The sequence below is a fragment of the Cantharellus anzutake genome, assembly GCF_015039405.1.
Source record: "Cantharellus anzutake strain C23 chromosome Unknown EI90scaffold_11, whole genome shotgun sequence".
Classification (NCBI taxonomy): domain Eukaryota; kingdom Fungi; phylum Basidiomycota; class Agaricomycetes; order Cantharellales; family Hydnaceae; genus Cantharellus; species Cantharellus anzutake.
In genome coordinates, this window is record NW_024066961.1 from 1,276,696 (window position 1) to 1,290,758 (window position 14,063).

At 48.7% G+C, this 14,063-nt stretch overlaps 4 protein-coding genes across 4 annotated transcripts; 3 read left to right on the forward strand and 1 right to left on the reverse strand.

The window, feature by feature from the left end:
* Nucleotides 1-885: 885 nt before the first annotated feature.
* Nucleotides 886-3,703, forward strand: EI90DRAFT_3144737 (pyridoxal phosphate-dependent transferase; the record flags this gene model as incomplete). The annotated part of the gene is made up of 19 exons (XM_039065190.1): nucleotides 886-948; nucleotides 1,186-1,351; nucleotides 1,462-1,518; nucleotides 1,580-1,660; nucleotides 1,715-1,848; nucleotides 1,904-1,939; nucleotides 1,966-1,998; nucleotides 2,055-2,160; nucleotides 2,212-2,247; nucleotides 2,314-2,337; nucleotides 2,398-2,460; nucleotides 2,518-2,646; nucleotides 2,766-2,827; nucleotides 2,900-3,039; nucleotides 3,105-3,159; nucleotides 3,226-3,310; nucleotides 3,364-3,393; nucleotides 3,451-3,495; nucleotides 3,561-3,703. The coding sequence occupies 19 exons, from the start codon at nucleotides 886-888 to the stop codon at nucleotides 3,701-3,703; spliced, it is 1,488 nt and encodes a 495-aa protein (XP_038919387.1).
* A 1,002-nt stretch (nucleotides 3,704-4,705) lies between these two features.
* On the forward strand, nucleotides 4,706-6,828 carry EI90DRAFT_2911640 (DUF155-domain-containing protein; the record flags this gene model as incomplete). The annotated part of the gene is made up of 15 exons (XM_039054430.1): nucleotides 4,706-4,951; nucleotides 5,009-5,121; nucleotides 5,179-5,370; nucleotides 5,473-5,606; nucleotides 5,670-5,697; nucleotides 5,751-5,776; nucleotides 5,830-5,884; nucleotides 5,937-5,981; nucleotides 6,033-6,084; nucleotides 6,142-6,219; nucleotides 6,270-6,359; nucleotides 6,427-6,438; nucleotides 6,490-6,579; nucleotides 6,632-6,731; nucleotides 6,785-6,828. The coding sequence occupies 15 exons, from the start codon at nucleotides 4,706-4,708 to the stop codon at nucleotides 6,826-6,828; spliced, it is 1,305 nt and encodes a 434-aa protein (XP_038919388.1).
* Nucleotides 6,829-8,708: 1,880 nt separating this feature from the next.
* On the forward strand, nucleotides 8,709-9,742 carry EI90DRAFT_193161 (uncharacterized protein). The gene is made up of 2 exons (XM_039052346.1): nucleotides 8,709-9,224; nucleotides 9,293-9,742. Exons 1-2 carry the CDS (start codon nucleotides 9,100-9,102, stop codon nucleotides 9,672-9,674), a joined length of 507 nt encoding a protein of 168 aa, XP_038919389.1. The 5' UTR covers nucleotides 8,709-9,099; the 3' UTR covers nucleotides 9,675-9,742.
* A 1,000-nt stretch (nucleotides 9,743-10,742) lies between these two features.
* Nucleotides 10,743-13,383, reverse strand: EI90DRAFT_2969186 (uncharacterized protein). Its single transcript, XM_039055640.1, has 7 exons — nucleotides 12,903-13,383; nucleotides 12,496-12,789; nucleotides 12,177-12,425; nucleotides 11,904-12,113; nucleotides 11,659-11,842; nucleotides 11,060-11,601; nucleotides 10,743-10,997 (listed from the first exon to the last, which is right to left on the reverse strand). Exons 1-7 carry the CDS (start codon nucleotides 12,903-12,905, stop codon nucleotides 10,944-10,946), a joined length of 1,536 nt encoding a protein of 511 aa, XP_038919390.1. The 5' UTR covers nucleotides 12,906-13,383; the 3' UTR covers nucleotides 10,743-10,943.
* Between the last annotated feature and the right edge of the window lie 680 nt (nucleotides 13,384-14,063).

Sequence of the window (14,063 nt, forward strand, 5' to 3'; positions counted from 1 at the left end):
AGAAGATTCTTTGGGAAGTGGAATTGGAATCCCGCCAGGAAGCAGGAGTTCATCCGAACGCCTCATGTTAAGAAAATTCACCGTCTCACGATTAGGGTCAGGATTATGTTGAGAACCCCGTTTGGCACTGGTCAGAAGTTATTGAGGTCTGATGCCGTCGGCCTCTGGGCTGTCTAGGGCCGGAAACGAAAGCGTGAGCTATGGAGTCGGAATCCATTGAGGCAGTGATGCAGTCCAGTGATCTTGTCAATGGACATGTCAACAAAGGCAGAACTAGGAAGGAATGAATAGACGCGGTAACTAAATTATATAAGTATTCAACATGACCACTATGAAAAGCAGCCGTGCAACCTTTTCCACATTCCGGGGAGTCCTGAGATGCATGGCTGCGTTAGATGGGAATTTCTTTCACGTACGCGATCATTGGCAGGGTCCGCCATGCATCCTCCTGGTCGTCCCACATTTTGTCAGGGTCGTGTCCAATTTAGAGGCTTCGGGCGACAGCCCCGTCCTGATTCGAGCTGGAACATATCATATTCTCTATTGCTTTCGATTTCAACCCGTTTGAGGCACGGCTGATTGCGACCACCCGCTGATGCCAGTATGACGTCGCGACAGCTCCCCACTATTAATATAACCTTCATTTCGCTCCAGTTGAAGTTTCGTCTGCAGTGACACCCCCAGAGGCTCACGAAAGTTTGTTTGAAGACTGCGATGTCGTTGTCCAAACACAGTTGAGTCCTCCTGATGTTGCTTTGGGGCACTGCCGAATCCAGTGGCGTCATGCGCTGAACTTGGATTGCAGTTGACACACACGCTTTGTTCGCTCATGCGAGGGTAAGTCGAGCCCGTGGCCCATAGTACGGACATCGCTTACAATTTGGGATGGAAATTAGGACCATCCTCATCGAAAGTTTATCTCTAATCGACGCCGTGAATTCCAATCAAGTAAGGTTCCACCTCCAGTTTCACTCTCTTCTTTTTGGTGTTTCTGAGCATATTTCCGCCACATCCCTCGAAAGATGCGTACACGAATCGATATGAGATAGAGGTCAGCTTACATCCGCCACGAGCCCGAGTGATTGACCAAACGGCTTGTGACCTAGAATGTTCCCAAGTATCGAATCCCCGTTCGTAGCACATTTCCCCATCAGGCTTCATGACGTCATTGCTCGCCTGAACTAGGATACCGGGGTTAATGCCTCGGCAGCGTATCAATTGATCCATGACGAAGTAGAGCTCGATGGCTCTCCATCTCTCAATTTTGCGAGCTTTGTGCACACCTGGATGCCTGACGAGGCGTTGAAGCTGGTAGTTGAGAATATTGCCAAGTTCGTTTTGCTTTTTTATTGTTCATGAGGAGAAGTTGATATTGCGATCCTTTAGGAACTTTTGTGGGTTATCTATCCATGAAGATAAGCTGACCAGATGTTCATCCCACATGGTGGTTCGATTTCGCAGCTGACCAAGATGAATATCCTGCCACGATGCAAATTCATTCACGCTGTATTTCCATGCGTGGGTATCTTTCATTCGTTGACGTTACCGAACGAATCGATTCACTAAAAATTATATTCAGTCTCTCACTTATGGAAAGCGCCTAAAGGTTCTCATGTCATTGGAACGGCGACGGGGGGCTCTTCCGAAGCCATCATGCTAGGTTCTATTGAATTCATGAGCTGCAAAGTCAAGACTGATATACAATCCTTTAAAGGTGGTTTGGCGATGAAAAAGGCTTGGGTGGAACGGCGGAAAGCCGCAGGAAAGGATTACTACCATCCAAATGTTATCATGGGTGCTAACGCCCAAGTCGCAATTGAGAAATTTGCGAGGTACTTTGACGTCGAGGTTTGTCATTCGAAGGTCATTTCCATCTAAATGGCCCTCAAATGTGTTCCACCAGGCTAAGTTGGTACCTGTCACGGAGGAGGGGGGATATGTCATGTCACCGAAGATGCAATCAAGTATGTTGATGAGAACACAATTGGTGTCTTCATCGTAAGCCGTTCATCTTCGTCTCAGTGTGACCACCATCAGATCCAACCCTTGCACAGATCCTTGGAAGCACATACACGGGTGGCTTCGAAGACGTGCAGGAGATGAATGACTTTCTAGATAAGTATGAAGCCGAGACGGGTATCAGTATCCCATCCATGGTACGTAAATTAGATTGCTAGTGCTGGTTTAGATCGACAGTATGCGATTGATCAGTGGACGCCGCTTCCGGCGGATTCGTTGCCCCATTCGGTACGCTTGTCCATTTCAGAACTATCCATGTAGCAGTTAGACTCACCGGCCTGCCATTGCGTGCAGTATATCCTGGATACAAGTGGGGTTGTGAGTGGCTGATTCAAAATGATTTCATACAGTGGATTCAACAGATCGCTTGTCACGTAGTCGATGTTCCGCGTGTTCATAGCATCAATACCTCTGGGCACAAATTTGGACTAACTTATGTTGGTATGTGGAGCGGAACCACTCATCTGGCACACCGAAACTGACGGCGAAATTGAACAGGTTTGGGATGGATACTTTGGAAAGATGAGAGTCTTCTCCATAAAGACCTCATTTTTGAGCTGCATTACCTTGGGTCTACGGAACAGTCGTACACGCTCAATTTCTCCAGGCCGAGCGCGCCCATCTTGGGTAAATATACAACCATTATTTTCGGGGTTTGCTCTGGGGCTGTTGAATGCTGACGATTGCTGTTAGCTCAAATGTTCAACTTCCTCAATCTTGGGTTCGCGGGATACAAAACATTGCAGAAGCGGATCTTGCGAACGCTCGCCTCTTATCTCGTGCACTTGAGGAGTCAGGATGGTATAAAGTAAGTGATTGATCCGAACCAGCACCCTCTGTTCGCGAGAAAAAAGTAGATTCACTCTTGGGTGATATACAGTGCCTCAGCAATATCCACATCCCATACAAAAAATCCAGTATTACGGGTGCCATTGGCAGCGTGATAGGCGATCCTTCCGGTAGGGTCGACGAGGATAAGGCGGCATTTTATCAGAGGGGCCTGCCAGTTGTTGCGTTCAGGTGAAGACCGAATTCTGGCAGGCACTCATCCGTACAATGCTTACGCGAAAATGTGTGCACGACAGGTTCTCGGACGAGTTCAAGCAAAATTACCCTCACGTACAGCAGTCATGGATCCAGGTGAGTGATTGGGCACCTCGCGAGGTTGAGGCTATCGAGGGTACGACTGGTTGGGTTTATTTGTAGAATCTTCTGCGTCAAAAGCAGTGGATCGTTCCCAATTACAACATGCCTCCAAATGTGGAAAAGGTGGAAGTTCTCCGCATTGTTGGTGCGTTCGCCCCCATTCACCGCCGTTGCTTCTGGGCTAAGATCACCCCTAAGTACGCGAGAGCATGAACCCAGACATAATCGGTAGGCAGACTCAGACATTTTATGCATGTGATTAACGATTCGTGCCCCCTTTCGAAGAACGTGTGGCCGCGGACATATTGGAGATCACGGAGCAACTTACGAGTGCGTTAATTTGTTGGAATTATGGCATCCTTAATCCTACTTTCTGATCTCCGTTTCCCTTTTAGAAACGGACTCCGGCGTTTTCCAAATGCAACTAGCTTTTTCCAGCAGCAACCTGAGTCCCAACACTATTGAGCACGAGATTGGCAAATTCAAAGCGGAATCCGACGCACCAAGAGAGCAACAAACTTACTCCAGGATCTGCTGATCATTAACTGGTAGTACTCAGCCCTGCACATCAGGTGTGAGGTTTAAGCGCTTTGGTGTATTTCTGTACTTTGTACAATTGTAACAAGTCGGCAGGAACACTGCGACAATGAACGTAGCTCTGTATGTAACCACGGTAAAATTCCACATGGCTTGGAAATCGTACTCATCCAGCTTGCTCGAATTTTACACAAATTGACGGTAGTTCGGGATAGTGCGCCGAGTCCGAGATTTAGCCAGCCGGAACGGCGATCTTCGTGAACAATCTGAACATTTTGCTGGCACTTTCTGTAATGACCTATCCATCGCACATACTTTGCGCTTGGTGTCCAAGAAGCTATCTTGAAGGAAAGAGCCCCGTAATGGTCATGCTACAGTACTGATGATGCAGGCCTCGGAGGAATCGCCGATATTAATGCAACATCTACATATTTTGGCGGGGGTTTGGGTTACAACAGTTTTTTGCAAGTCTTTCCTGCGATCATCCAGTGAAGAGCAGTAATCTGAGCAGCTGGTTCTAGCGCCAGGGGATGCACTTGCATAACAGCAATCGAATGTGCCCTCGGAATCATCTTAGCACCTCTATGACTTCTTAATATTAAATAGAGGAATCGCTAGGAACTTCAACCCAGTAGACGTGAGAAATGCTTCTATTATGGCGATTGGCGAAGTGGAAGGGGTAGGAGTCCACCGATCATGTTAACGCGCTAATAGCGAAGGGGTTTCGAAGGCCCTCTGAGCATGACTTCCAGATACCGGCTAGGAGAACTAGAGAACAACACCTAAGCACTGGTGAGAGCGTTGAAGCGCGTTTCCCGGCCAACCCCGTATTTAGTTCGCACGCTGGGTGCAGGACACCATCCGTTGCAGAAACCGAACCAGGGGCACGTACTTGGATAGTACGCGTTTTCTGTAACTACATTCGTAATAATCTTGGTTGCCTCTTGGCACGCTTATGAATTCGCCTCTTCAACTTTTCTTCTTCTTCTTCTGAACTCAAGTCATGTCAACAAGTGCTGCACTCCCGACGACGCAGAAGAGCGCTGTGAGGGTAACTCCTGAAGCGTCTCCGAAAGCCAGAGGTCCAAATCGAAGTACTAAAGCTGCACATAAGCTGAAAGTATTACCTGAGCAGCCAGAGATAAGGACGCAAAGCCAGATCATAGCCGAGGATGGGGATGAGGAGGAAGATGGTACACCAGGGTCTCCCAGTGACCCCCATGAGGAGGAGGACGATGAAGAAGCCGAGGTTCGTTGGTCGATCCGACATCCTGTTAAGAACTAACGTTCGAAAACTCCTTAACAGCCTTACAAGCAAATCGCACAAATCCCGGCAGGAACCGCGCGTAAAGACGCTCTCCGTCTCACGAAGAGGGAGAAAGCCAGACTTCCGAGGGTTACCGCGTACTGCACTGCGAAGTGCGTGTAGAATTCGTCGGCAACGAGGGGCTTCGCTAACGCGGCATTGTACAATAGCTCATACCGCCTAAGTGATATTCAAAAGTTCCTGAACGCGCGAAAGACTTCTCACAGAACGGACCCAAAATTATTTGATGAGGCCATATATTCTCCATACTCCTTCGCTGGACCCCGCAGCGAGGCTGATCATCATCCCGCTCCGATTTCTGGAGATCTATTGGGCATTCCGGAGCTCGTACGGAATGACGTGTCACAACACGCCTCGCAAGCAGCTCAACCTTCTCCAAAGTCGTCACACAAGTGGCTTGTTGACGACGCCTCATATTCCCTACATCGAGTGCCTTCCGAAAGTACGGTCCGCGAACGCCGCTCGACCAAGACGGTCAAGAGACGCCCAAAATTCGACAAAGTTGGACAGGAAGGTATCGATGCTGAAGTCTTCCTGTTTGAATATGGAACAGTTGTTTGCTGGGGGATGACAGAGGGTACGATCCTTCGCCGCACTTCGATATGATGCCCTGCGAACCTAATTTGTCAATCTCATTTAGCTCAAGAGAAACGGTTTCTGAGTTCAATGTATTCCTCATTCATCTGGGATTATTCTTCTCCTAACCAATTGGCTCCCTCAGACGGCGCTTCGAACAAGAGCGTTTAGGTACGGGTGTCGAATCCTATTTTCTGCAATTGTTTTTTCACCCCCCAGGTCAGCTCCAGACGATGTCGAGAAGGAAGATCTCAATTATTATTATGCTAATTACAGCCGGTAAGCTGATCTCTTGCCATTGAGCTCACTTTCACCGCGCTTACGACCGTAGCATATATAACGATGTGATTACTCTGCGAAAAGGATCTAGCTTCATGTAAGCACGTTCACTGTACCTTGGAACGCATCTACTTCATCTCATTTGCAGGACGAAGCTCTCCCTTTCCCATGCCCTTGCGCAATCAGTGAAAATATCATTAGTAAGCGCTGGTTCAGTTGAAATATGTATTTGTTCAATTGCATTTCCCCCCCGCCAGTTCGAGCAACTTATCTCCAACACAATCGAAGAGACTAAAGACATTCCTGAGGTGATGTCTAAAACTGGGAAGATTCACGTATGTCACCACCACCCATCGCAGTGTAACTTCACTGATCTTCGCCCCAGTTACATCACGATGAAATTATGCAGCAAATAGGCCAGCTTTTCATCCTTCGTATGGATATAAACCTAGTCGGCTCAGTTCTCGATTCACCGGTGAGGACTAGGTCAACTATTTCATATCCCTGTACATTGAGCCATCCTTTCACCCTTTCTGTTCTAGGAACTGTTCTGGGTAGGCTCATGATTGTCGATCCATTGATCTGAATACTCACGGACACAACAGACGTATCCTGATCTTCAACCACTGTATGAAGCTGCACGGAGTTACCTTGAGATACCTCAGCGCGTTGACCTTCTAAATACCCGAGTTGGAGTGAGAACTTTTTAGCTCATGATCGCTCCACACCCAATTGATTTCCTCTTAGGTCCTTCACGATATGCTTAAATTATTAAAGGAATCCGTTCAGAGCAAACATGCAGAGCGGTTGGAGCAGATTGTTATTGCTTTAATTGCTGTCGAAATAGGTATGACTCGTTAAGAGCTCGTGAAAGCGCGTCCCTTACTGACCGCTCTCCAGTTTTGGGGTTGATAACTATCTTAGTTGACCTGTTTGCTGTTTGATTTCCCCCTTTCACGATTCGTTTGCAAACTCCATAGCTTTTTGTTAGATGTGCGTCATGTCACTTTCCCCTTTCATAACTATTTACCTGCATCGTTTGTTAGACACAAAGACTTTGACCTCTTTCACTCGATAGGCTGAGTGTGGTTGTCATTGTGTATTTTTGGTTCCTGACCTCACCGCTTCAAGATCAGTCGCAGCTGCTGCCCAAGATGAATGAACAAACTTTGGGAACTGACTCTTACGAACCCCACGCGTCTGACTTTGGTTATTGGGCACCATTCCTTTCTTCTGAAACTGATAACTGGCAGGGGGGGGGGTCATCCTAGATAAAAACAGCTGATGTAAGACGTTGTTTGGCAGATGGATCTTGGTCTGTAACCACCGGACCCAGTATGGTATTTGACGCGCCCCGGATGATCTTCTACGGCAGATGCGCCTTCGAGAAGCAGATTGTGAACTGAGTTGGTAATGTGGGGGTGGTGGCACTGCATGGGTGGCTTCGGATCCCAAACCGTATAAATCCCCTTCCGTCAACTTGACTCACATTTGCGCCATAACCAACCGAGAGGAACGTACCAAAGCGGAGGATGTTGCCGGAATGGGAATCGCCAATGCATGTTGTCGAAGGCGTTGTATATTCTTTGGCACTATGAGGAGGTTGTATACACCGATAGTAATGGCTTTGTCGATAAGTCGCGCGAAAAATCCCAGATGGATATAATATTCCTTTGTGTGAGCATGGGAGTAGAGTTCATTAGGCTTAGGGCCGGATAGCTGGTTGCGTTGGGAAATATTAAATCTTGTTGGTGCTATGTACATCCTTGGTTTGCAGCATCTCATTACTGGATGCCGAGGCTATCTTTGATCCAATCACCTTCTGAGTTGTTTCCCAGTACGTCACCTCCATCTCAGATCATCCGTGTTGTATTGCCGATGTATCCCTGAGGATACCTTGAGTTCTTCCTCATAATCGCATCTTGAGTTCTCACCACATTGAATCAATACGTCATCAAGGCCACCAATGGACCCCGGGCCCAATGATCAGACGAGGACGACGAACACAACAGCCGGTTGTGCCCTAGGAGCCCCCCCTTTCCCGAGCTCTTTGCCAGCCACTGAAACCAGCTAGACCCGTAGTACTGTCTCGTCAATCGGTTGCTAAAGCCACCCCCATCAGATGAGAATGAGGTCATGATCGGCGTAACCCCGGAGGATATCAAGTTCTTACCCGGTTACCTCATCATTACTCATGACCGAGTTGGCCCGGTCCATGTATGTACTACCTTCCACTAGCTCGATCCATCGAGACTTTTTGCGCCTTTGCGCTGTTAGAAGGAAAGAAATTCGCACAAGGGTGATTTTACGAAGTGTATGTAAGCTGTGGTTTTCGCGATTCTGTCTCGGGTGAACGAGGCTCGATCACTATAATATAATGTGTGTCCAGCAGAAGCCGAAATGACTCCGGCAAGCACGCGCGGCAGCCACCCACCTTGCATTGAGAGTTGGTGTAAACGATTTTCCCCACTAGACCAGAATCAATTCTGATCGTGTAATTGGCGTCCCGGGCGGGCCCCTAGCCTTCCATGAAACACAAGCATATACACCTCGCATCTACGATCGACAGTGAACCGCGGGCAGATCACACACACTTCACACATACTGCATACGCAGAGTAACCTTGAACCATTATCCAACAAGGGCAATATTCCTTGTCGCTTCTTGCTAGTAGGCTGTAGACGTAGCCTAACATTTGATCGCACAATTAGCGATCAAATTTGTCGAAATAACCTTCGTTGAAGGGGGGGGGGGGGTTGTGCAACTTCCGCCACATGGCGAAGACCGGCCTGTAAGCGTGGTATACTGAAGACCGAATATCATCGACCTAGACCTGCAGAGGGAGGCGAGAGCTCCGAAGTCGAGGATCAAGGGTTTTCGGGATATCAATGCAAGTGCAAGACAGCATCAGAGTGTAAATCACTCCTTCCCTAAAGCGAACTGCCGCCGAGGAACCTCCAGGAACCTATCTAGGCCTCGCGCTTGCACCAGCAATTTTAGCAGGAAATGTAAAGCAGACCATCCTCTTGCTTGGCGAGGCTTAAGGACTGTTCCTGAGGCTGAAGATTGATCGTAGTGCACCAGATTCACGACCTTGTAATCGACCAAGTAGACATGACTTTACAGCGTCGGTTAGTGTGTTACACAGGCTACTCCCTTGGACACCAGATCGAATTAGTGTGTCGCGAGGAGCAACCGAACGTCCCAAACGTGTAATGCCTGCCCCGCCCCCTGGAAAGGTGAACAAACTACTTGGTGGTAACGATTACGATCATAAGCGTAACTCCATGCAACTGATCTCCATACAATCGAATGCTCTTCATGCATGGGTGGTACGGAGGTAGGCATCAAAATCACTCAGGTCTCTTCATTGTCTGAACGACCTCTTGGCGTGTTTTTTTGGACGAGGACTCCCCCGGGCGCCGAGGGTCGAGCATGCAGGGGTGCCAATCAGTGGCACGGGCTTTATCAAGTTGTCGAGCGAGCAAGAGAGAGAATATCCAATTCAGGCCTTCCGGTCAATGCTAAAGATGGGAGAGAAGCGATCGCGGGACGAGGCTCCGATAGACTGGCAGAAGCGCCACCGATGTATATATATATATATATCCTTACGGGTCTTTGGAGCCCGTTAGATGTTCGAGTTCGATGGCTTCTCTTTCACAATGAACTTCTACGGGAATCGTCCCGCTTCCATCCCCCCCCCCCCCCCCCGGAACTCCGGATCGACGAAGCGGAGCCCGGCTGGAGAAGGCAGAGAGGTGTGGCCAGGGCGTCGGGCAGTAAACAGTAAAGCGTCACGCCAATCTCTCTTTCGGAAAAAAATGTTCAGCGGGAAGGCCCCACTTAGAGGAGCTGCCCATGGAGTATGATGGAATAGATTTGAAACCCCAATTGCAGATGTATAAAACAGTTTTCTGGTGAAAGTGGCATGAATTTTCAGCAGAGCTATAGGGCTTCGAATTAACATGTACGTACAGTACTTAGTAATGCACGGCGATGAAGACCTTTTTCCCAATAACCTCGCAGTTGTTCATGCAAGTGTAATATACAACGGGTTTACGCGCGGGTGCGCTATTGGCCAGGTCATTCAGGTAAAGCATCATGTCCCCGGCCTACTGTCAGTACCACTAGCTGCAGAAGAATAAGCTCCGTTGCGGGGCCAGCGCGCCCTAAATCCCATTTCGGATCATAGGGTGGATCTCGAGCGGAGATAATTTGGGAACTGAAGCATCGAGACATTTCCCAGAATTTCAACTGCCCCTTCATACCCTTGACGAAAGGAGTTACTTAATCTTGTCTGACCCCTCCCGGAATTTGCCGGTGCCTCCCAACAAAGCCCCAGCACGAATTTTAAGAGTGCTTTTTCTCCTTGTTGATTGTATGCTTCCTAAGTAATGTCCAGGAATTCGATCGTTCTTTTCTTTCCCTCTTTCAGAACCTGTTAGTGAACAAGTCTCCAGGTGTGTTGTGACTCAGCAGGAAGCATCGGTCTGGGCGAGCAAGCAAAAATCTCCCAGAAAAGAGGAAGAAAGAAAGAAAGAAAAAACCCAAGGACAAAGAAATCCAGAATTTGGAGCTAGTCCAACTTGAAATCAGTGGGGGCGGGGGGCCTTTTTCGCCGGGGCCCATGCGGGCTCGCAGTGGCGCGGAGGTCCTTGTCCAACAATCGAACGAGTGTTGTCTCTTCGTTGCCGCGCACGCAAGGCATCGTGCGCGCGCGAGTTGTGATGATCGCTTTCGAATCAAATCGGTTGCAAGGACGCGTCGACGCAGTTGCCCAGTTGCGATCGAAGTGCACAAACTCGTATCATTAGCTGGTTAATGGTTACCAGTCACTATCGAAAAATTCAAGAGCTAGGATTGATGAAGAACTAGGAGATTACATCAATGGTATTTGACATACGATGCAACAACATGCTTTCTAGTGTGCGTAAATGGTACAGCGGACTGACCAGGGTCGTGGATTATTAAATAGCGAACTACAAAAATATGAGAGTGTTGAAGAACTAGTGGATGAACCGGGGGATAAAAGAGAAGGGAAAGAGAGAAGAAACAGTCCTTATGCGAAGCGAACCTTTTCGCCAGGTCGGCCTTCCGAAAGGAGAACGACGGCCTGACGGAGAGTTTGATGTGTCAGAAAATCACCTCGCAAAAAAAAAACAGCGGGGTACTCACATATTTACCCGAGATCTTCCACCCGGGTTCTTTTTCATCGAGCTCATCCGCAATTTTGTTGTCTGGAAGCCCTACTACAACGTCGCTCTTGATTGTCCTGAGGGTCGCCACGCGCGGTGCACCAGATAAACTGGCCATAGGCCCGATGGCCACGTCGAATGGAGTTGCAGCCGGCGCCGCACAATCATACGTTAACTTCCGATGATTCAAATCGCCCTTGAACACCACCAAATCACTCTTGCTCAAATGCAGGAAGAGATCAGGAGCCTCAGATGCGAGGTCCCAGTAGGTGAATCCCGTGCACCAGAAGGGATGCTGTTCGTAAACCCACTGGCCGGAACGTTCGTACTGTTTCCAGCGCTCGCCGAGTCGTCGAAGGGATCCAAGCTCGATGTCCGTAACATGAGGGAAGAGTTGACCGTAAATGCAAGAGTTGATGAGCCAATTCCAATCCTTGCGGGTAACATCCGACACGAACCATGGCAGACGCTTGCCATGGAAATGAACGGTTTTGACATGGCCAGATTGGATGAGATAATCGGCTGGTGTGGCGTAAGATTAACTACCGATTGCTGTCCTGTTGACGGTATCACACGTACCATAAACCATGTCACAATATAATTCGAAGCCAGCGTTATCGAGGATGAAATCGACACGGCCACCCTTGAGAGACTTCACAGTCTCCCATACATCTTCGATGTGGTTACCAAGAATGTTTTTCTCGGTGGCAGCGAGCTGTTCACCACCAGTGGACTGCAGCTTCTTGATATCTTCCTCGCTCATCTGCAATATGAGAATAGGTTTGAGTGAGCCTGAACGAGGGATGGTTATGCAACGAACTCACATTGATGAGGAGAGAAAGATCCGTCGAGTTGCCCCAGAGGCAAACCTGAGTGAGCTCCAAGAAAATGGCACGGCGGGCAGCATCAGCCTCCGCTTCACTCAAGCCCTCGGGTAATTTCCAAGGCTGGGCGAAGCGAGTCGAGAGCTCGAAGACTGCATCGCTTGATCGGGCAAAAGTGTCACATTTTTGGCGGAAGAACACGTCATAGTCCTAATGAGGTTTTGAAAAGTCAACGCCAAATTACACATTTGGAAACACGAATATGTGACTCACCTTCCAGTACTTGCTGACGGAAAAACACTCCCTCAGACGGCGGTACTTGTACGCCTCGGCGAAAAGCCACGGAGCATTCATGAAGTCCTTTCCTTGGAAAAACTTTGCAATCTCCTTGTTCCAGAGCGCAACGTCCGCTTCGTTGTCGTCAATGATGGGTCGGAGCTTCTTGTTTCCGGTGAGGTCCTCCATGAGCTTGTCCATACGGTTAATGCACTCGTTCAAGTCGACGATATGCTCCTCCTCAGACTAAGTAAGACATGGCTGCCAGTCAGTAACCAGTCAGGAACGCGGAAGAAGAAGGCCGAACGAAGCTTACTTGCTCATTAAGGGTCTTGACGACGTCATCGATTGCCTTTCCCAGAATAGTTGGAAGTCTTTTACCCATTGTGGCATAAGCAAACGAATATTCGTGATAACCACGGTAGGCAGGCCATGGTGGGTTGTTTGGGTCGACACGGGTAGGTGTGCGTGGCCAGCTAAGAGTAGCGCCTAACTCGTTCTGCGTCGTGGGTTTAGGTGGAAGGTTGCCGAGACTGAGAACGGTCTTGGTGACACGCTTCGCACCAGTCTGTTCTGTCGCGCCGTTGTGCCGAACAGTTTGGGTGTTGGACTGTTATGGGTGGTGAAAACAAGTCAGTTATACTGAGACAGCGAGAGGGTCAGGGGGGATGGTGATGGTGGTGTGGTCGTGGTGGTGAAGGGTAGTTGTGGTCGTCCACTCACCATCTTGGATGATGAATCAAAGTCCAGAGACTAGGAGATGCTAGTGGAAAGCTCTGTGTACGATCTTCACGTTAAGAACGGTGAGTCGAGAGGGGTGATGTGTCGGTAGCAAGGTGGCATCCAACGGAGGTTATATACCTGCGCGGAATCAGCTTGGTGTAGGGCGAAAAAGGGGGGCCTTTTGCAAGAAATGGAAATATAAACCATCTTTGCCCATTTCAGTTTTGATAATGATCCAGAAATATTATGACCTCAATTGTTTTTGAACGAATGTCTTATCCCATATCATTCTCAGGTCGTTCAGTTTCATATGCCCATGGGTTCTCCACGTCCGACAACATCCCAAAATTCCAAGATTCTGAGTGAGCACTTCTTGCCTCTTACCATCTCTGACTAGAAGACGATGATGAATCAGGTTCGGAGACGGCTTGAACGATCCGGAAGTGCACAGACGTTGGGAAGAAAGTTGATCTTCGGCGCCACACGGCCGTGGGAATAGAGGCGGGTATTGCCTTATTTAGATTACCACTCGCAAAAAACCAGAGGATCGTTCGTGGTTGGCAAGCTTAGTCCAATCGGTAAAATCGATTTGGATCTAGTTTACTCCAAATCACGGGAACTTTGACCCGGATATGAATTAAAAACACATCTGGAAGCAGCGCTCGCATTTGTGAGTGTGAATGCTGTACGAATCATTTCAAGTGTTACTGCGGCTTCCAGACTTCCATATCCCATGATACTCCAGATTCCTTGTGGACCGTAGTATAGCACCTCACCAATGTCTTGATACCGGTTCAAGTGACGCTCGCCGGATCGTCATCCGGTCTCGCAATACCGCATGCGCAAGATCGCCGCGATTATAACTCATCACCATGGAGTATGCGCCCTTGCGTGATCTTCATATCGGTTATGAACCCCCAAACCTGGTGAGTTGCAGAGCGGTACAGGGCCTCTAGCCTGTGTGAGGCATTTTCCAGTTCAGCTTACCGTTTCCGCTCACCCAAGGCTCCTGTTTTTACTCCCTGATGTCCATATTGTGAAGTGATCAGGCTGTGATAATCATTCACAGGGGTGTTCGAATGGATCTAATATAGGGGCTGATTCATCACAGCTCTCAAATGAAAAGCTGCGAATGGTGCTGCCCGAGTCTTTCGCAGGGTT